At 36.9% G+C, this 22844-nt stretch overlaps 1 protein-coding gene across 7 annotated transcripts; it reads left to right on the top strand.

The window, feature by feature from the left end:
* The first annotated feature begins 651 nt into the window (after positions 1 to 651).
* LOC105202070 (formin-J) lies at positions 652 to 21019 on the top strand. Of its 7 annotated transcripts, none has more exons than XM_039451960.1 (10): positions 652 to 1317; positions 3506 to 3683; positions 7659 to 7774; positions 8037 to 8253; positions 11089 to 11422; positions 12153 to 12456; positions 13405 to 13728; positions 15982 to 17363; positions 18668 to 19480; positions 19588 to 21019. In XM_039451960.1, the coding sequence occupies exons 3-10, from the start codon at positions 7685 to 7687 to the stop codon at positions 19745 to 19747; spliced, it is 3624 nt and encodes a 1207-aa protein (XP_039307894.1). In that variant the 5' UTR covers positions 652 to 1317; positions 3506 to 3683; positions 7659 to 7684; the 3' UTR covers positions 19748 to 21019. The 7 variants fall into 7 exon arrangements, with proteins under 7 accessions (XP_039307894.1, XP_039307892.1, XP_039307891.1 ...); XM_039451959.1 differs by lacking the exon at positions 652 to 1317 and adding an exon at positions 1817 to 1955; XM_039451958.1 differs by lacking the exon at positions 3506 to 3683.
* Positions 21020 to 22844: the final 1825 nt, after the last annotated feature.

Genomic DNA, 22844 nt, shown 5'->3' with positions numbered 1-22844 from the left:
TATTTTTAACAAAATAATCGTTTTTATCATCGAATTAAGCGATAACGAATAAAGGCGCGCGACGCGACGCGACGCGACACAATTTTTTCCATTCTTCTTAAAATTATGGCTTCTACTGGCCTTGTTTTGATTCGATTATAGGAATAAAAAAAAATATATAAAAAAAATAAAATTTGCAAAAACAAAATCGATTTTATGTATGTACGATACGTGTGAAAATGAAATTAGATATGTTATTGCATTGGCAATTTTTAAAAAGTTTATTAAGGATAAAATACGTCCGAACTATATATGGTAGACCATGCGTCTTACATATTTAATTGTAACTTTTTCGAGTTTATCGAACGAATTATATCGATCAATCTGAGTAGAGAAAATATATAAGAAATATACATATATAGAGACGCGAGAAATCACGTGAGAATCTTTTTGATTCTCCGCATATAGAATCCTGCAGTTCTCGAATTTTCGTGAATTTTACGCTGATGTACGTATATGGTAAGTATAATAATTTAGTAAGTAATTTTTTAATTGAAATCATAAAAAAATTAGAATGGAGATATTATATATCGGTTTTAAGTTTCGCAGTTGGCTACTGTTAAATTTAATCGGAGTTGGAGAGACCGACCCCTAAGTACACCCCTGCAGGGAGCGTGCGCGACACGTTGCACGTTGCTCGAGCACAAGTAGGACGCGAGCACGGCGAGTCGCGAGTCGTCGCGTCGCGGCGTCGTGGTGCTTGCCGTAGACGGAGAGGCGCGTCTCCTTACAGGAGCACAGCTGGCGCGGATCACGGGTCAAGATGTGAGCTGTTGAAGCGCGGGGATGTCGCGCTAGAGCAGAGCGGGCCCAGGCCGAGAGAGAGAGAGAGAGAGAGAGAGAGAGAGAGAGAGAGAGAGAGAGAGAGAGAGAGAGAGAGAGAGAGAGAGAGCGAGAGCGAGAGCGCAAGACCGGGAGTAAAGGCACAAAGAGAGGAACAGAATAGATAGAACAGGAAAGATAACATATATGTACACTAATATATATACACACACACACACATATATATATATATAAAAAAAAAAATATATATAAAAAAATATATATATATATATATATATATATATATATATATATACAGAGGGAGTGTGTGTTCGTGTGAAGGTAAGTAGGTGGAGAGAACAAACGGACAAAAGTAAAAGCGAGAGTGAGAGAGGAAACGGAACGAGGATCGGGCCTGGCACACATGAGGGTAGAATACAGAAATGGAGTAGCTCCTAGAAAAAGGGGATCGATCGGTTGGCCGATAGATGCGACAATGAAGGACATCAGACTAGGGTAAGTACCGTATCGTTTCCGGTTTTGTCGAGAGTCGCCGCGGACGATCGAGTACGTACGTTACTTACGTATAGTGCGTGTGCACGTTTGAAGAGAAAGAGGAGGGTGGAGGAGGAGGAGGAAGAGGAGGGCGAGCGCGCTCGCTCAAGTCGAGTCTGGGAGAGGAAAGTAGGGCGTCAGGGGTGGTTGGTTGGAGCGTGCGCGCGCGCGCGCGCGCACGAATCGTGGGGTGTCTCGCTTTTTCGCCGTCTCGATCTCGCCGTCCACGCCGTCTACGCGAGAGGAGTACGAGCTTTTTTTCTTTGTGCGAAGAGACGGGGGCGAGAACGATTCGGCGATGGCTCGACGAGAGCTCGATCTCGACAGCGTGGCACGCGTGTCGGCGAGTGATGTAGCGAAAGATAGACGAAGAGGACGTGGAAACAGGCGGTGAAGATCTGTCACGAGTTCTGGAGCTGGGGCTGCGGCTGCGGAGATTCTGGTGCTGGTGCTGGTGTTTACAGTGTTAGTGCTGGTGTTGGTGCTAGTACTGATGCTGATACGGGGGTGCTGGTACTGGGACTGATGCTTAATTCGATAAGTCGCTAGTGATGACGATGAGATGACATCTGTACGCATACCCTCATAAGCTTTTTTCAGTGAGTGTGATTTATATCGTTCTCTCTCGTGAGAAACCAAAGTGAATTTTGACAAGTCGATTAGCTGTTGGCGATATTAATTACTACGTTGTCGTTGCTGCCGCCACGCGATAAACGATTTTACAAGTCTCTCTCTCTCTCTCTCTCTCTCTCTCTCTCTCCCTTCTCTTTTTCGCAGCCTCTTGTCACTTTCGCGATAAACGCAAAAATCATTTTCGCGTTTGTCCGCGGCATTTGACCTTACCAAAATTAGACTCGATATGTACAGTGATTTCGATCGTTTTCTACTGGGGTGGAATACTCGCCATTCTCGCGACTCGGTCAAGGCTCGCGGTCAAGGCTTGATTTTTCATCAAGGAATTATTCATTGGAACAATAGGGCAAGTTTCTCGCTAAATCGACATCTCTCGCGTACTATTCGAAATCCTGTGACACGTACGCGTGATTCTTCCATTTCTCTTTTATATTATACAAAGGCGCAAAGCCTTGGCTCTCAAACGGCAGCGAGACGAGGCGATCGTTTCGTCAATTCCTCCTCTCTAAAAGATTAATTATATTTGAATATGAAAAAATTTTATGCGAAAGCAAGGAAAGAGAGTAGAATAATTATTTAGCGGTTGCCGGAACGCTAAATAATTTATATGTAGATGGGTCAAGTTGATGGAACGAATAATGACAAGTCAATGTGAGTCAATGAGAATTAAAGCAATTCCCACAGGAAGTGCTCTAACGCAACAATTCTATGATCGCTGCTCACATACACGCTCACAATGACGATGTACATACATGAATACGCTCTATTTCTCTTCCTTCATTCGGAAAGATATATCTTGAAGCATTCTAACATCGAACCACTTCGTACAATCGATCATCAGCGAGACATAGGCGTGATCGCGTAAGGAGCGTCGTTTTTCACAGCATTTACTGATGAATTGAACCTGGCATATTCGCGTAATAATAATTTACTTACTAATCAGTCTCTGCCACGAAAAGATAAATCTTGTGGTAATTTTGCCACGTTGCGTTTCTACCTTCTCTATTCTTTTATAATCGCGTGGATACATCCTAGATAGAGATTCATATCGTTGCTCGCAGACTATACAACATTGGATAATTAAGTTTTGGAAATTATGTACTTTTCTTCTCTGCGTTTATCGTATCATATACGATTTTTTTCTTGTGCCAAATTCGCTGTACGATATACCGATACACGAGGAAAAAATTAATCTCTCGCAATATATCTTTACCTTATTTAGATATTGCGATAAATCTTGTCTGTGCTTACGTGACGCGACCAATAATACATTGACAATAATTATTAATCGAGGTCCACAGAATACTTGACGAGTTGTAGGATTACTTTTTATTATATTTTGAGATTATTATTCTCTTTTATTAGATTTTATTGGTATTTTATTTTTTCCACAAAATAAAATAAAAATCATAAACGCGTAATATCTCAAGCTCGATTATGTAGGATGTAACAATTTACATGTTACATAAATATCATGGAAAGTGGTAATTATTGTATTAATATTTTGGATGCACAGTCTACAACTTTGTGATTCGTGTGACATGATACATCTTTCTCGGGAAGATGTCCTGAGGAAAGACGTCTTGATGCGTAGACTCGCATTTGCGCTTTGAAGGTGATGCGCTATAAATAGAAGAGCCTTGTTAGCGGCTGCACAACGTACGCGACCTGTTCCGCTGTACCAGATGCATCAGGTATAACAGCTACGTCACATTATAAGATATTATTCGATTTGCAAATATATACATATACATATGTGTATATGCATATATATATTCGTGAGCTGTTTGGATTCACCGCGCGGATTCGCCCGCATTTAACCGCGACCTCTTTTTTACATAATCTTGTGCTTTATTTTAAAATTGACAAAATTTTGACATTATTGCAACAAAACAAATTGCTTACATTGTTTTACACACACACGCGCGCGCGCGCGCGCGCGCACACACACACACACACACACACACACACACACACACACACACACACACACACACACACACACACACACACAGAGAGAGAGAGAGAGAGAGAGAGGAGAGGGGGGGTATTATGGCTATTGTCGACAATATGGCTACCCCTATTATTTCCGTTATTAGGTGACGTAATCTAACAATTGCTTATAGAGTTATTCGTTAGTAACCCGCTGTTTTTTAGTGCTAATATGTTAATACGTAATCACTGACTATTGTTACAAGGCATTTTTACTTTTGAGCACTCGTAAACTTTTTCAAACTACACTTTTAACCTTTAATTACATACACTTTCTCATTATTCTTAAACTTGAGTGTATTATCACACGAAGGTACATACACTCGAGTGTTTTTTTCTTATTTAACTTTTTATTCGGCCATATACATTTCGAGTTATACAAAGTTGAAACAATAACATAGAATTTTGTTAATATGGTTTTGTAAGCGAATTTTTTATTTCGAAATATTTCTTCGATAAATCGATTGTCATTCTAAAGAGCGATGTTTAGAAACATTAGAGACATCATTTTGCTTGCTTGTTGTTTAATGTTAAACAGAGATAAAATAAGATTTTTAATGAAATTTCTAATGTTTTTAATGATATTTCTAAAGTTTTTGAACGCAGGAAAATTCTAAATCAGGAAAATTCTAAACAATGGAAAATTAAAAATATATAATTTTCTAACAAAGTACTGTGTTTCTTTTAAACTAAACTAATTTTTTAAAATTATTTTTATCGATAGCCACCACTACAATTACAACCACTTTTTTTTTTCACCGATTATGCAGTGCATTAAATTTTTATAAATTACGTCCTAAATAATAAATATTTCATTACTTTGAGTCTAGAATCTGTCATATAACACTCTGACGAATGTAATCATTCAAGTTTTAATAGAAAATATTAATTATAAACAAAGTTATTCAATAAAATAAAAATATGTGGGTGCCATTTATATCTCTCTTCTCCTACACACACACACACACACACACAGGGAGATTATTAATGAATGTCCCCACTTTTTATCATAGAAGCATGCATTTGTAATTTCTAATATAATAATATGTTAGAAATACGAATCCATCGGTAAATCATGCTCCTATGGTAAAAAGTAGGGACATTCATTAATAATCACTCTGTGTATATATATATATATATATATATATATATATATATATATATATATATATATGCTTGTATTTCTTCTTTTTGTGTAAATCTCCGTTTTCAAAGATTAACAAATGTTGAAGAATAATCTCGTTAACAGTTGCAGCGAAACAACGTGTCCGCTTACACACGATACTTATAGTCGATTCTTATATTTAAAATGATTGTCTCAAGTATCATCTTAAGATGTCATCAATCAATCAGAGAGTTGTGTTGGCATTTTAAGACGTTATTTAAGACGGTCTTCAAATAAGAATCGTCTATGAATACCGGCCCTAGACTTAATCTCAACCTTTTAATAATATATATTATTAGTGAGTGTGTACGATAATCGAGCGATTAGTAGATATAATCATCCGATTCTCCACGACGGCTCTCGATGTTACCGGTATATTCTCTCTGAATAGACACACTTTAATTTTAAATGGTTTTAGAACGAATGAACAAACGATAACTAGTATCGACTATCCTACTACTCGTACTCATTGTCAGTATTGTCATTTGTATTAAATATGCGACGCGTAAATCTCGTTGTTCACCCGATTGGTTGTGCAATTTCGCCCTTGGTTTGATTTCGGGACAGTCAGTCAGTCAGTCAACGATCATGCACGTGCACGTATACGTCAACGTGTACGACAATTCGGCAAGTTGTAACGATCGACCTTTTTAACGACAGGTTGTGTTTGTCGAGTTTTTCAGCCAGTTGATCGATTTATAGAACTTAATGCTTTAAGGAAATCGCTTATCGAATCACATTTCTTCGTTGATGATTAATTACAAAATTTAAAATGATATAAAACTGTGTTGTATCATCTTATGGAAAACTTTCTAGTTTGTATAAATACGTATGTTTCTAAAGTTTTGCTTTTATAATAGTTTTAGATATTATACTAAAAAAATATATAATAAAAAAAATAATAGTACGTCGGTATTGGTGACCTTTTGACATGTCTTTCTAAAAAGCTTCAAAGCTTTCAAAAGTATATATAAAAGTTTAGATCAATTTATTTTTATTTATTTGTGTTTGTCGTGCATTTACTCTTTATTATGCATCTTTGAGTTTTAAACAAATACATTTTTAACATTTTTTTACAAATATTGTAAATATTCATTATTATGAGATTTATTTAAGTAATTTTATAAATGATTTTCCTTCTTATGTAACTAGGATGCGTAAGATAAATGTGAACCATTTAATTCGAATTTGACAAGTTTGCTAACGCAAATAGCGTTAATCTCAAGTTCGAACGTGCTTTGGCAGAGAAGAATGTATTTGACTTAACCTGGATAGAAAAAGTCAGCCTATGCTACAAATGGATAAAATAAGTTGTTTGATATTAGGTTGAGCATTGACTCGAAGGAACTTGACTTAAGCTTTCATTATTGTCCATTACGAAATTAAAGAATGTCTCAATCTAATTTTTTTTTCTACCGTTAGTAAGGTTCGGTCAATTTTCTTACGTTTTAAATTTTACGTTGTATAATAAAAATTACATTGTGGAGGGAGAATATCGGATAAATTGTGCGAAAATGCGATTGCCGCTTAAACTTTTCATTTATATTTTAGATTGATATATTTAACAATTGCAATTATTTACGTTTATACTTTGTTTCTACACGATTCTGCGTGATTCTACACGATGATGATACCTTTTAGATAGCGCGCTTCAGTCGACTAGATACTTAAAACCGGCGAGTGTAATGTATACTATTTAGATGAAAGATGAATGTATACTATAAAGATAGAGCACGGGAATATATCGGGAATAGTACATGTTTTAATCAATGTATTAAAATGCTTCGCTTAAATATGGATTTGTTCATTTTATGATATGATGATAATGTAACGTAATTATAAGTGTTAAAGAAGAATCGATAGATTTCATAAAAATAAGAAAATGTATCTCGCGTTTTAATTAGTCAATGAAACAAGTATGGTATATGATGTTGTCTTGTTTTTTTATAACTTGTATAATAAATAATTTTTAATAGAATTTTTAATAAAATACATGTATATGTGTGTGATTATATGTTAGTGTGAAATATCTGTTAATGGTGAAGCAAGAGAAGAAATAAACATTTGCATGTATTTATGACAAATTTCATTTTTTAAAATAAAATTAAGCTAAAGATAGCGGCAAAAACATAACAAATGCTTTTGTTATTATTATTATTATTTTTTAATTAAACATCATTTTAAGTAACTATTTTGAATAATTTCAAGTTTCAAGCGAAAAATTGCGGCGAGAAGGGTCACGCGATATACACCTGTTAGTATTATTACGTAAAGACTTGAGAGAACCGTTCGTATCCGTTATCACGATGGCAAGAATGAGAGCATGTACATATAACAACCAAGGCGACGATTACGACACGTGCTTTTTTCTTTTTTTCCTTTTTTCCCTTTTTTCCATATACCAATCAATCAAGATCGCTCGCGTGCGGGGCAAGATGACGCTTTGCTAAAAGTTTCGTGCTATTACGAGTATCGTCCGAGTTTATTAATTTCTTTTTATATATTTTTTCAGTATCACCGTGGTCTGAGCGCTCAAAAATGGCGTCAGGATTACCGAATGTTCATCAAAAGAAGCTTGGACCAGCGCCGATAGCATCCTTTGAAGACTTATCCGAGGATGTGGAAAACGTGAGTCCTACCCTCGGCTCTCCCTCTAAATACTCTAATTCGAAATCGGTTTTCTCTCTCTCTCTCTCTCTCTCTCTCTTGATCCTCTTGAATCCCGATCATGTACGTGTCCCGATCTTGAGGATTAATTTTCTCGATCGTCCGTGAGTTTTGCGAGTCACTACGAGAAGCCGGCCCACGACTCGAGCCCACCAATCAACCAATCAACCCCGTGTGAGTGTGCTACGATCTACGACAAACCAGGAAACGAATTTGAATGCAGGGAGAATCAGCGGCGGCAGCTGCGGCGGCGGCGACAGCGGCGGCGGTAACGACAGGGCGAATGCCGGGTATCGTCGAAGTCACCACACCGGCAACGCCTGGTAGTTCGCTCAAGACGCCTAGCACGCCGCGAATTGATATCAGTAGGGCCAGCAGTTCGTCTCATCATGAGGACAGCAATTCCAGAGATTCATCGCCCGAACGAGAGCTTCTCGCAGGTGATTACTTTGTTTTTCTTTTTTGTTAATTATTCAACGATTGTTTTTCCATTTCCATTTCAATTCTCTTTGTATTTTGCTCAATAGACACCGATTGTATTATATCGTGTAAAATTTAAGTAATGCGATATTCACGTAACTTTCTATCATGTTAGTTTGACAACTTTAATCGGAATGAAATGATCAAGCGCTATGCGCGATAATTACAATTGTGATATTTACGGTAAAGATGATCAAACGGTAATTCTTTTGAGAAGTATTATCTCTAGAATATTATACTACTCCATTTTGTTATGGAATCCAACTTTAATTGCTTGTAATTATTCAGTTAAACTCATTCAACTGAACATATTGTAGCAATTTTTTGTCAATCGAAACGACATTAAGGAATTACTCACGTTAAGAAATACAATGGTAACAAATAAATGTACCTACATATATGTATATATATATATATATATATATATATATATATATATCCTTGTACCAATAAAAGAGATACTTAAAAAAAAGAAAAAAAATTTAGGAACATCATTAAAAAAAAAATATATGTATTTGTTGGAAAAATTGAGATAAAATAAGCTTCTTAAATAACATACTGAGAATTAGAAAATTTTAATTTAAAGAAAAAATATGCCACAGTCATGTAAAAAAAAAAACCTAACGACACACTTCTCGAACTTTTGATCATTATTATTTAAAAATTATTTGCTGATTAACGTTATTCTTTATATGTACGAAACGAACAGATTATCTTAACACACTCAAATCTGTCAAGTAAATTGCTTAATCTTCAAAATTATAGAAATATCAACCTTCGAAAAAAACAACTGAATATATTTCTAAAAGATATTTAACTTTAGATCGATTCCGTCTTTTTGGGTCATATTGATAATATAACGGTAGAAAATTGAAGCACAGAATTAAAATTGATAGTATCAAATGAGTTAATGTATACAGCCCAGATAGCACATGGACGTCCATCGAACATCCATCGAACGCCCGTCCGTGGACATTGGGACGTCCAATGGATGCTCAATTAATGGCCCGATGGACGTCCATTCAAGGAACGTTTGTAAATCTGTTGGACGTCCATAGAACGTTCAGCGGGACGTCCATTAGACATTCAAAAGGACCTAAAATGGATATAATTTTTAGTACCCTTCCAAAAAAAATGTATTTATAAAAATTTATTTTAATATTGTAAAAAACCGTTTTCTTAATGTTAACTAAAATAAAAATGTTACTTAAAGTAAAAAAAAGTTTGAAATTTTTCTCAAGAATTTTTTTTCAAAAATTTTCAAGCAGCCACTTATCCAAGTCGTAATCTCGCTGAACGTTGCTTGACCTGTAAGTCCGCTATGAACTGATGCCTGATGGTGATCTGTGAACACTTTGTGTTAACACATGTATATCGAGTGAATATATGTTATTGAAAAAATGAAACATATATAATTAAAGCATATTATTTATATAAGGACATATAAAATTATATTTTTTTTACAATTACGACTTGGATGGATGACTGCTTGGAATTTTCCGGAAAAAATTCTTAAGAAAAATTCTCGATTTTTATCACTTTAGAAAACATTGTTATTTTATTTAACGTTATGAAAACGCTTTTTTACAATATTAAAATAAATATTTATCAAAAAATTTATCAATAAATTTTTCGTAAAAAAATTGTTAAGTTTGCAGCGAAATCAACACATCGCGAGCAGACTTAGAAAATTTTTTAAATAAGATGGACATTTAAAAAATGTCCAAATGTAAACATATTTTGTATTTGCGACAAAAGACGCATGAAACATTATACCTGCGCGGTAATAGTGCGCTTCCCGATTGACATCCAAATACGAATATTCTATGGACGTCCAAAAATTGGCCATTAACAGACGTCCAAAATTGGACATACGATAAATGTCCATTTTATGTCCATGGACGTGTGGACCTAAAACGGATGTCCATAGGATGTCTTGTGCTATCTGAGAGTATACATATTTTTGGATATAAATCAAGTTGGGAAATAATCACCGATTTCAGAGTTAATAATGATTTAGTTAATGTCTGTATAATTACTGACAAAACGTGAGTCTTGCCGTCCTGCCAGTAACGGCATGTTTATTATATATATATAGATTGGATTAATAAGACATAATAATTTCTCAAAGAAAACATAGGAATCGACTCAAATTTTTTCCAGGTAAATTGGGTTACTAAGTAATTTAGAAGAATATTCGCATTTTATTTACATAGCTACTTAGCATTTTCATAGTTGTTTGTTAAGCATGAGAGAGAGAGAGAGAGAGAGAGAGAGAGAGAGAGAGAGAGAGAGAGCAAATATGCCAGATGAACAAATTTAATATCAACTCTATGTGTAATTATATTTTAATTTTTGAATACACGATTTTTAATTAGTGTAATAGGTTTAGATAACATTAGATAATTATGTATTTTTTTTGTAATTAATGAGCTAACTTAGATAAACGAGCGTTATAAATATTTTTTATTCGAATTTGTCAATTGATAGTAGTCTTAGATAGTTCTGTCATTCTATTATTTTTATTGATAATTGCAATATAGTTGAATTTGTTACACATTTGATAAAAAGCGCGAGAGGACGCGACGCATAATAGATTTGTGAAATTGTTCGAACGTTAGAGATGGTTATTACGCGCGGACGTTAAGTATTTGGACAAAAGTCAAATGTACGAAAAAAGAGAAATGTTTCGTTACCTTTTTATTATTTTACATGTAGGTAAATTTAAAAAGTGGAGGGTATGCTATACACTTTGAAGAAAGGAAAAATCTAAAAATGGTGATGTAAATTTTTAGGTACGGAACCTCCGGCCGGTTGCAAGCTGACGTTGGGCTACAAGGAGGATGCCCAAGATCTCAGATCTTCTACGGAGGAGCTAGATTTACAGGATCCAGTTCACGAACAGGACCGCAAACGAGAGTCCAAAAGACGGAAACGGAAGGAGGTCGACGGATCCCAATCGGATTACAGCGGCAAGCAGCCGGGACAGGATCGTGAACGCAAGGACAGTAATTGCTCGGAGATATGTTTGCTCAACATCAGCGGTAGAACGTCTAGGCTGTCGTCGGTCGGTAGTCAAGGCTCTGGCGTCTCTGGAAAGCTCTCGGTCATGTCAGCGACTTCTTCCAGGCAAGGAATGCAAAATGCAAAATATTAAGCTAATATTGACGCTAATATACGCATTATTTAACACCTTGAAAAATTTCCTTCCTTGTATTAGACTAGATTAAGATTGGATTGGAATTTCATTAATTAAAGCATACTTCGCTAAACTTGAGATTGATTTTCTTTCTTCAAATTGGCTAAATTTCAATCTAATCTTAATCTCGATCTTTAGTCTGATACAGCCGTATACAGGCATAACGCTTTCGTCGCGCGTGCGCGCGGTGGAAATTGGCGCTAAACCCAATACAAATCTTTGTCGCATTTTACCGCGCTGAAAAAGTTAAACTCGATCCAACTTTGATTGACTGTACCGCGTCGCAAGCGTTATGTTTCCGCCCGTGATTCTGCCTACGCACAAGTCATATGACACAAATTCAAGTGTTATAATTGTTACATCGACGTTACAAATTAATCAACAAATAAAACTAGCGTCATGATGCTTAATTTTCTGATTATTTTCTTTGAATTTCCTTAAAGGTTTGTTAATAAAAAAGGAGAAGGACTTTGAGGAAAATTATACAACTAGAATTTTATATATATATATATATATATATATATATATATATACATACATATGTATATGAAAAAGTATATTTTGATATACATACATATGTATATGAAAAAGAGTAACTCAAATGTACGTATGTACGATTTAATTGTTGACGAAAGATCGTGTGCATTGTGATTTTTTTAGATCCCCCAGTCCTCACAAGTGTTTACTAGAGACGTCGTTCTGCGGAAGCAAGCCGACGCTAGTTGACAATCTGATAGAGCCGTCGAAGCCGGAGACTGACGATCTCGAGAAGATACTCCTGAAGCGGGAAGCCGATACCACAAAAGCATTGATTCCTGAGAGTATTAAAGTGCCTATAGTAGGTGGTAATCTCAAGCCGGATCCGTTGGACAAGCCTAGAAGACGCGGTCGTGAGGAAAGGAAAGAAATCTTTAAACGAGAAGTGGAAATCACTAAAAGATTTTTGGAAAAAGTTAACATAGAGGTTGGTTTTGCTTGTTAAGTTTGTATTTTTGTTATACATGTATAACATAATATTATTTTTCATATCAGATATCTCTCTCAGATAAATTCAATACAACTGGATTTTAAATTTAATATCGTTCAATACTCGAAAAGAGTGGCAAACTGGTCACATGACTCACTCTTCCAATTGGTTTTTGGGACCAAAGCTCCATGGAGAATAGAGCCTGTTACAGATGCATATCGATATAGACTATATGAAACTATTGTTGGACTCAATGAGACGAGAAACCAAACATGTGACCAGTTTTCTACTTCTTTTTGTGAAGCTTTCTATTTACTCCATATACATATACATGTTTCTTCTCTTCCACCTTTTCTCTCTCAAATCTACACTCATCCACCAACTCATTCACCCACCCACTCACACACACACACACACACACACACACACACACACACACACACACACACACACACACACACACACACACACTTGCGCTCGCGCTCGCACTCGCATTTACCTCCACCCTCTTCTCCACCTCCTCCCTCTCCCCCCACCACACTCAATCTCACCCACGTGCGTGCGTGTATGCATCTGTACACGCATAAGTAGGCACACGAGTGCAAATTCATGTAGGTACGTATTTGTATACAAATGGATCTCATAAAACACATCGCATTCAATGCATTTAACTCAGAAATTAGACAAAGAAATGTTTTGTAAATTAAGATTGATGAAGAATCTTTTTATCAGAGATAAGAGAATTACAACATATTACAAATTTAAATAAAATGACGTTTTTTCTCAAGTGCATCATGCGAGGCATTTAATTATCGTTAAAATATCGTTAAAATTTTTTTAATAAGAGGTGCATGTGAATATTTGCTTTCAAATGTGAGACTATGGTATGAGATTAATGCAGGATAAATATATTGTATCATTTATCTTATTGTATTCCGGATACAGGTACCAATTATCAAAAAATTCGGTGAACAACAAGGATCAACGTTGCAAGCACAACAGCATCAACAACGTAAGCAACAGCAGCAGCAATGCCAATCAACAAAGATTCAAAACCAGGAAGTTCAGAAACCCGCGACACTTGATTTTAATGACAAAAGGAAGAAATCTCAAAACTTTAAGGAAATTGTACAGACAACACCTACGACGAGTAGTCTCACCGGAAGTCCCAAGTTACCGAGACATCAAAAAGTTCGTGATCTTGAAGGTTCGCGAACGCCCAGTCCGTCGTCTGTCTCTAGAAAAAGTAGCTTTACTTCGTTGTTTAAGGTATATGAATAATAACAATTTAAGCTACGAAAAATTTTGCGGTTTTTAAAAAAGAAAAGAAGAAAGATTAATTATATTCGTTAGTCTAAAAAAAAATTTGAGATATATTAGATAATTTTGACAATTCTTATTAATTATGTGAAAATAGCGTAATCCTCAATACATACAGTGTACTAGGGGATAAAATAAATTATAAACATTAATTAAATTCAATGGCAAACGCTGTTATTTTTGCGTAAATCTTTAACAATTCAATTAATCTTTTAATTATTACATTGATTTGATTGAATTACATTTTTGTACGTTTGAGCCTCTTTCAGGCCATCTTCAACGAAATTTAATCCCTCGGTATACATAATTATTTCATTCGCTTTTATTTAATTCCTTGTTTCGTATTCGTTGAGACTACTACTCTCATGGCAATTGCGCGATCGTAAGAAATTCACAAGTTCTATTTTGTGGGAGTTACAAGAAGTCTAATCTAATTATTTCTTTTTACATTAGTTAAAGAGTTTATATTCAGTTGAATGCGAAACACGGATATATAATAAATTATACACCTTTCAATAGATAAATTTATTGGTGTGAATATTTTTTTAACAAGCAAACAGGTTATTAGATACAAGAAAATCACAGCATTACAAAGTATTTAATTAAAGAAAACAAGAAATAATAAAAAAAGTGCTAAGGTTCTTTGTAAAAATTACTCGACATTGTTACATTTTGTATTAGAATTTGTTGTTCTAAAGATAATACATTATTAGAAGTAACAGCACAGGTTTACGAACAGGTTTGTTATCAGAGTGTGACTATGAGTCGTTTCTAATGTATTTTTGCGTGAACGAAGACGAATTTGTCGTTCAGTTGGCTATCACAGTATCATATCACAATTTTAAGAAAAATAAATTTATTAAGGTCAAACACAATGATTTCTAGGTTTTTCAGGACGTTGTAATACATGTATAGTGTTTCATTTCGATTTGATTTTTCGTTTTCGACAGCGAGAAAAAAGGGGACACTGCGCGCTCGGTATTATAATAATATTACGTTTATCTACCATAATTATGGTTGTTGGGAATTTTAATTGTTCCTTATTGAAAAAAATCTCACATGGACTAATTGTAACAGCTTTGACATGTCAGGATCTGTTTCGTAGACCTGTGCTATTACTTTTAAAAGTATCTGATTTATTTTGTCCAGTGTAAAATGTAACGATATTGAATAATATTGAATAAATTTTTCAAAACATTAGAGTATAATTTTATAATTTTTTTTTTTAAGAGGAGAACCTAGTGTAAATTCGATTTTTTTCACTTTTTCTGTTTTTTGCTGAAATTGTTAGGAAATTATCTAAAAAATACAAAAAAAAACATTAGAAAGTTATAAGAAACTTTCTTTTGTGTTAATTTCAAAGAAAGGTGAATTGGTCTTAGCGGCCAGAGCACGTAGGTATATAGTACAACTTTTAATTGCCTTTTTCTTAAAACGCTAAATTTTGCGCGCCGGCCTATGTAACTCAAAAACTACTTGACCGATTATCTTCAAATTTTACATGCTTATTTTTCAACTATCTGGCCTTAGCATATACCTATTAGATTATTAATATTTTGCTTTAAACAATAATTATGAACAATTGTTCAAAGTGCTTTTTTTGTTTATATCGCCGTTTTTGCAATTTTATGAATTTTTTAAAATTATATATAAGTATATGCTGTGCGTTTTTACATAAATTAACAAAATTTTCTTGAAATTTTTGTTTCACATTAATTTTGTGACTTCGGCGTAGGTAGGCTGACGCAAATTCAAGAAGCCAACTTCAAGCAATTGCTTTGCCGCCATTTTGAAATTTTTCAACAACAAAAAAATTTTTTTAATTAGTTTAAATATTGAATATTATTGTATAGTTTGTCTACATTCGATAAATTTTACTATATTTTTTTTTAATCGAGAAAAACCATTATTTACACTAGGTTCCCTCCTTAAAAATGCTTTTTTTTTCTTGATTTAAAATGCTTTGATCTTTCTATATCTAACAATCTGTTTGCTTGTTAAAAAATAATACACTAACAAGTTGAATTTGTTGAAAAGTATATGATTAATTTGTTCAGTATGCAGTATATATTTTTTATTTTCAGAGGTAATTTTTGTAATTGTTTGTAAGAAGTTTCAGAAAATTAAGATTATTTAAGAAAATTTGATGGAAAAACTATAATCTTACGTTGATGATTATATCGTTAATTTGCGATTAAATAGGCTAGAACCGATGGCAGCGTATTAAGTCCGGAATCACCATCGCCCAGCACAAAGCCACGACGGAGTTTAACATCGAAATTGAAGGACACTACGGAAAGCCTGAGAAGTCGTTCAAAGTCACGCGAGAGGGTTTCCGTCGACAAGGGTTCGATGAAGAAGGACTCGAAAGCTAAGGGAATGTTTTCATCTACGTTGAGCTTGTTTAAAAAACGTGAGAGGAAGAAGAGCTACGATGAGGCGATTGCAGCCTCGTGCGACTTCGAAGTTGCCAGTGGGGACGAACAGCCATCTCTGGAGAGCATCGGTCATGTAGAATTTACATTCAACACGGAGAAAGAGAGGAATCGTCAAGAAGATTCCATCTTTATTAGTTTGCACGCCGATGACAGAAATTACGAGGAAGCATTGCCGTCGGAGAGCGTTTCGATACCATTGGAAACGCCAACGAAACTGTTGGACGAGTACGATTCCGAGGGGCCGCATACCGGCAGCATAATCACAGAGGTTTCGATCGAGCACCATCCGACACCATCGTCTTCGATAAACGTCGCTAAAATTAGGGCCGAAGCGCAGATAGAGACAATTATGGCGACGCAGACTGCGTTCGGAAGCTCAACCAAGGATAATCAGCTTCCGCAGAGCGTGTCGAAAGATTCGCATGTACTAAAAAGTTCAACGAGGGACTCGAAGATTAGCGCGCAAGCTAACAAAATGGAAACTCCGCCGCCACCGGTCAAGTCATCGACTACGACAAAACCAGATATTAAAGTAGAAATTAAATCGACAGACTCGCGAACGTCATCCGGTGGCTCATCGAAAGAATCTGATGGCAAAAGGCCGGACATAACGAAGCCGAAAAGAAAAAGCAAAGAGACTCATCATCATCATCATCAGCAGCAGCAGCAGCAGCAGCAGCAGCAGCAGCAGCAGCAGCAGCAGCAGCAGCAGCAGCAGCAGCAGCAGCAGCAGCAGCAGCAGCAGCAGCAGCAGCAACAACAACAGCTATCAGAATTATCCGACGATGTAGTGATGCAGCAGAAAAAGATAAGCTCGGGAGAATCTTGCCGACTTGTCCAAGAAACTAAAAGACTTGATCTTCTCGATGACAAGATCAGCAAGCTGGAACAGGAAAATTTGGTAAAAACGCCTAGTGTTATATCCGATTTGGATCACAACAGCTCTGAATCCGAGAGAGATTCGGAGATTGAGTTTATTCGCAATAAGGTCGAAAAACTGGCTGAAGAGCTGCCGGACGAACGAAAGGGTCTCTTCTATGAGGAGAGCTTTGAGGAAGATCTTCCCTACGTACCGACGACGCTGCCAATGGAAAAAAGTGTCGCTGTACCTATTCTACCGGTTAAACAGCGACTTCAGGAAGTAAGGTAATTCAAATGAAACCTTTCATGTCACGATACACGATATTAACTCTAGCTTGCTACCCTTGTTTTTGGTTACCTTCCTCGCTACTCACGAGTCTATGGAACTCTGTAACTTTGTCACACTGAAAGACGATATAAAACGAGACCCGAATAAAAAATATTTCATTCTCAAGTAATTATAAAATTGTTTAAAGAAATTGTGTTATAAAAATGTGCAAAAAATGAGTACTTTGAATTAAAAAATTTCAAAATTTTTAATTTTAACTTAAAACAAAAACCAGAAGAGTCTTTTAGTTGACTCTAAAGAGTCCAAAGACGAACGGAAAAAAGTACGATATAAATCGCTTTAAAAAGTTGAATAACTTAAAATATCGAAAATCAACATTTTTGAAAAATCAGCAAATCAGTTGTAAAATCATGATTTGCTGATTTTTTCCAAAATGTCGATTTTCGATACTTTAAGTAATTTAATTAAAAGTATAAAGATATTCGGGACGTTGAAAATTTACGACCCATGGGTAGCAGGTACTCTTTCAAAACTTTCGTGCACTCTCATGTTGAGAATAATGCAAAAAAGAATATCTCTGTAAACCTGTAAATCGTATCTACATGGATAGTTAAGAGGATGTTATAGTGACCGAAGAAGTTCCTCGACGTTGGCACTGCAGATTATTTTTCGAGGAAGATCAGGTTATCGCTCTTTGTCCAACGCATAGACGTGTATTTTTCGATTATTTCGCCATCTGTGAAAAGACCTATCAACTACAGTTACTGCTCTGCTTGTCGTTGTTTACGTGCGCTAAGCGAAATTTGTACACGTACAATTGTTTACATTTGTTAAATTTTTTTTGGTAGGCTTCTGACTGGAAGGACACACAGTCAGTGTTGTTCGCGGCCTGATCTCATTTCATACATACGAGCTATAAAATGTTAGTAAATGACAAAAGTTAACCTTGGTTGACAGATTCATGAGTCGAAATTAACTAAATTTTAAACTTTTTGTTCGATTTTCTCGTAAAATTTATCAGCCCGCACTTTGTTTTGGTACGTACTTTTATTCTGCAAAAGGGTTTTGTGACCTGTAGAGCTAATTTGAAAATTAATGAACACCGTAATGTGTTGGTAATTCCTGTCAGTATAGCATCCTCTTTTTTTTTAAATGTCAGTCCAAATCTTCAAATTATATTATAAAATTATTGTAATTATAATTACATTATATAGTGTAAAAAGTTATAGTAATGTAAAAAATTGCACATGGAACTATTTAAGGGTATTTAATAATTTGTGATTAATATTTTAATTAACAGAACGATCCCTATTGAGAGACCGCGTTCAACCACGCCGATAAACCCGACTCTGCTGGATGAATTTGTGATGCAGACATCGTTAGATGAGCGGCGCGTGGAACGGATGAAGATTTCTCTGCCGCGAGAGGATAGTTTCAAGCTCAAAAGCCCGCGTCGGCAACACGCCAGTACAGCGAATACATTCACAGAATTTGCGGGCAAGGTGCCGCCGGACGGTGGCCGCAAAACCGTTAATCAAGGAAAATCACCTAGTCCACCTCCACTGCCACCGAGAGCATCAGCAGCAGCAGCAGCAGCAGCAGCAACAGCAGCAGCAACAGCTTCATCGTCATCGTCATCGTCAATATCAGCAGCAGTGACAGCAACAGCAACAGCAGCGGCAGCATCAGCAACATCAGCAACAAGACCAAGCAACTGGATCAACTTTGAAGAGATACCTGAAAAGCGAAAAGCACCAAAACGGATACAGACGATACCGCGGCCAGAGGAGGAGATCGCGAAGACTATCAGCGGCGGTTACAATTACGTGCAACCGGAAGAGTGCAAGTGCGAGTGCCACGAGGAGTCTAGACGGGCGTCCATGCGGGAGGCAGCGGCGGCAGCGGCGATGGCAGCGGCTGTCGCCGCCACTGCTACTGCCACTGCCACTACCACTGTCACTGCCGCCACAACTGGCACCAGTACCAGAACCTCCTCTTGCAGCAGCAATGGCGAACGAGCGTGCAACGGCGAAAATTGTACGGCGTCGACGACCGGAGGCGGCGGCGGCGGCGGCGGCAGCGGTAACTCGGTCGACCGCGCCAGTATCGTCAGGTAAACCAATCGGCTACCGATTGTCAAAGCGAGTTAACCACGTGTCCAACCCGGGACGATCCGCGAAGGCGCTAGTGACGAGTAGAAATTTGTTTCTGTACTTTCAGTGACAGCTCGTTGGAGTGTTCGCTAAGTATCGACGACGGCCAGAGCACGCAGGTGCTTCTCGGCAATTCGACGAAACCCTTCGCAATGGATCTCGACGTGCATTCCAACAGGTCGAGCATCATATCGCAGGACGAAAACGACGAGAATCAGCACCAATAATAATAATCGTAATAATAATACCCGCGTAGCGCACCCACGCCTTAGGATCTTTGAACTTTCCTTTTCTTCGAGCGGAAAGATGAATCCGAGAGACACAAGTCGAGAGATACAATGGCGAGCGACTTGATTCCACGAAAGATATAAGAGGAGAAGGTCCTTTTTTTTCTACAAGAAAAGGAGTTTCCAGAAGGATCATCTCGAATGGATTCAAGATGACGGAATCTCGGTTCTACGCAGCGCGCTTTTCGGTAGGTCGTGCGCAAGTCGTAACGCGCACGGAACTTCCGGTAGGCGAAAGCACATCGCGCAAAATCGGATTTTGAGATACCTTTCATCGACACGATGCTCTACACTCTCTATCGAACCATTTTCGCATAATCGCATCGCGCGTCGGATTTATACACTTTCGCATTTTACAAGTATACAAAGTTTGCGTTAGCATTGTTATATATCGCTGTGATTCTTTTTTTTCTTCGTCGGGCTGTGTGATTCACCTTTCCTTGGCTCATTAAATGCGCGACTTTCTAATCGAAGAGCTTATTACTTAATTTTTATTTATCCGTATGTGAGAGAAAGAAATTAAGTGTTGCGTAACGAACTTTATTCCAAATATAAATTTCAGTTTTTAAACGCGACAGCAAAAAGCGTTTTTCGTACCGAATTTAAAAATTTCTCTCACACGCATACATTATCAGAAAGCGTTGTCAGACCTAAGGTACATTGCACGTTATTCACTCACAAAGAGTACTGAAAATCTATATTACATATACATATGTAACGTAAACTATAGATTTTCAATAGTCACAGTGAATTTTCGGAGCATAACTCTACAAAAGGACACCGCCCTCGCCCCGGCGATTCGCTAATGTTTCTACTAATCTCTACAAATTAGTCTCTAGTTCTTTTCAGACTACGGAGAATCGCACCGCCGCGCGAGATCTGTCGCGGTGAAACGCTCGGGCGTCGCTCGTATCTCGCGCTCTCTTCCCGTGACCAAGTCCTGGAACTAAGAAAGTTGTAAAAGTTGTACAATACACGCATACACACATTATTTTATCAACCAATTATTACTATTATATACACACGGACGATGAAACGAGAACTCGCGGTGTTCGAGCGAGCTTTCGAAGCTTCATATCATGTAGATAAGCGTAGATTTATAGACACGTATATTTCCGTGGGCACGTTGATCTTGTACCAAAGTTAAGAAGTTTATTCAATGTTGAGCCGGAGGAACCGGTACGATCATATATTGATCAATTGTTTTTCAAACTTGTACGATAATATTTACATAAATAATCCTGTGGTGACCGTAACGTTAGGCAAGTTCTCGCTGTCGTCGCCAGCGTCGCTGCCGCCGCCGCCGCCGCCATCGCCATCGCCATCGCCACCACCACCACCACCACCGCCTCCGCCACCACCACCGCCGCCGCTGTTTATAGTTTCTGGTGATTAATATAATTATCAGAATATTCGTTGGAATGCACGCGATCGAATCGATCTAACGTTACACTATCGCGCGCAAATTGATCCTTTCGCGATGGCAGCATTGCGACCATCGAGCTTAATGATATACTTGGAGTGAGCTTTCGAGTAATGGGGGTATCCCAAGGATATTCTAAACAAGTATAGTCATGCAATGGTACTGCTATCCTTTTCAAGGATTTACCGATCGGTATTTGATTGGATTCGACGTGATGAGATAGTACTTGTACAAAGGAGACAGAGAGACACATTTTTTATGTCCTTTTCTCCATCTGCGTAATTTTCTATAGTTTAATATAGGAAAGCTCATTCCAGTATAGTAATAGAGCTCAATAGCATTGACTGCCACTACGTTGTACTATCGTTGTGGTACGTGGTTTTAGGTGGGTCCGCGCATTACACAACGCGTAAGACACGATTCGCAATCGGCTACGAGAGAGAGAGAGAGAGAGAGAGAGAGAGAGGGGGGGCGGGAAAAAGGGGGCGGGAAAAAGGGGGGTGTCGTCACAAAAAAAAAGAAACAAGATAAAATATTTTCAATATAAATGGGAATATAATAGTATTGACATTTTATTATAAATGTACAATATTTCTTATATTACATTGGTAAAATCGCGAGTGGCCACTATAGTGACCTTTCGGAGCGAAAGGGTAAATGCGGCACTCACACGCACGAATTTTTCAAACTCTATTGCTCTATCTTGTAGAACGCTCTTCATTGCCAGCAACTTTTCTACTCAGCGTGATCTCTTTTTGCATCTTCGTTTTTAGATCTGGCGTGGCGAGCCATCAATCGTGCGAACATGTAATTTCAAATGGAGCGATTCTTTGTCATTCTTCCCTGATTGGGAATTTCAGAATGCCGAGACGAAATGCACTCAATATTGTAATCGTGCGCGCGTAATCGTTCCATAAATCGAGTTCTCGTACGATAGAGAGAAAAAGACAATTCTATATTATCTACCTCCTTGAAAAAAAAAAAAAATGAAAAACTGAAAAAAATGTACCAAAGATAATCGAATGTCTGTGGAGGATTTGTTTCATCCGCGTCATCAGAAAATTAGCTCGAGATCAACACGATCATCTCGGTTTGACCCCTTTTCTCGCAATAAGTGCCATTTTTCGGAGAAGAATGGAAAGAAAATGGCGTACGTCTAGTATTATACAAGTTTTATCAAATAAATATTAGAATGTATATAGATTATAACAGAATAATTGTGATATTGGTAAAAAAAGAAAAAAAAAACGCAACCATATTTCTCAATAGGCCAATGGGCTGTCGAAAATTCACATGATAAAGTAAAATTTGAAAGTGTTAACTTTTTAATAGTATATCGTTTAATATTTGTCTGTGGATTAGGTCTCATTGTCTCATTAATACATTAACATTAATGGATTAACATTTACACGAATTCACAAGATACAACTTGTTTACATCTGTAATAATTTTTAAGTATAGTTATGTGTATGTACGTCAGGCAAAGTCAGTTAAACAATATATTTGTGCATTTTCCAAATTTTTCGATATGTTGAAACGACGTCGAGTTTGAGCAAACGGTGCATCGAAGGACAGAAAGCGTAAATTTATTTTTAAGAGTCAAGATTTGAAAAA

The sequence above is a fragment of the Solenopsis invicta genome, chromosome 7, assembly GCF_016802725.1.
Source record: "Solenopsis invicta isolate M01_SB chromosome 7, UNIL_Sinv_3.0, whole genome shotgun sequence".
Classification (NCBI taxonomy): domain Eukaryota; kingdom Metazoa; phylum Arthropoda; class Insecta; order Hymenoptera; family Formicidae; genus Solenopsis; species Solenopsis invicta.
The sequence above is the reverse complement of the archived record's forward strand: the minus strand, read 5'-3'. Positions and strand labels throughout refer to the sequence as shown.

What these genes read in the sequence shown, in the direction of transcription:
- LOC105202070 (XM_039451958.1), top strand. Translation starts at nt 7,685, where the DNA reads ATGGCGTCAGGATTACCGAATGTTCATCAAAAGAAGCTTGGACCAGCG. An exon ending in TATCCGAGGATGTGGAAAAC is followed by an intron (nt 7,775 to 8,036) that starts GTGAGTCCTACC and finishes ATTTGAATGCAG; the next exon opens with GGAGAATCAGCGGCGGCAGC. An exon ending in GACCGCGCCAGTATCGTCAG is followed by an intron (nt 19,481 to 19,587) that starts GTAAACCAATCG and finishes CTGTACTTTCAG; the next exon opens with TGACAGCTCGTTGGAGTGTT.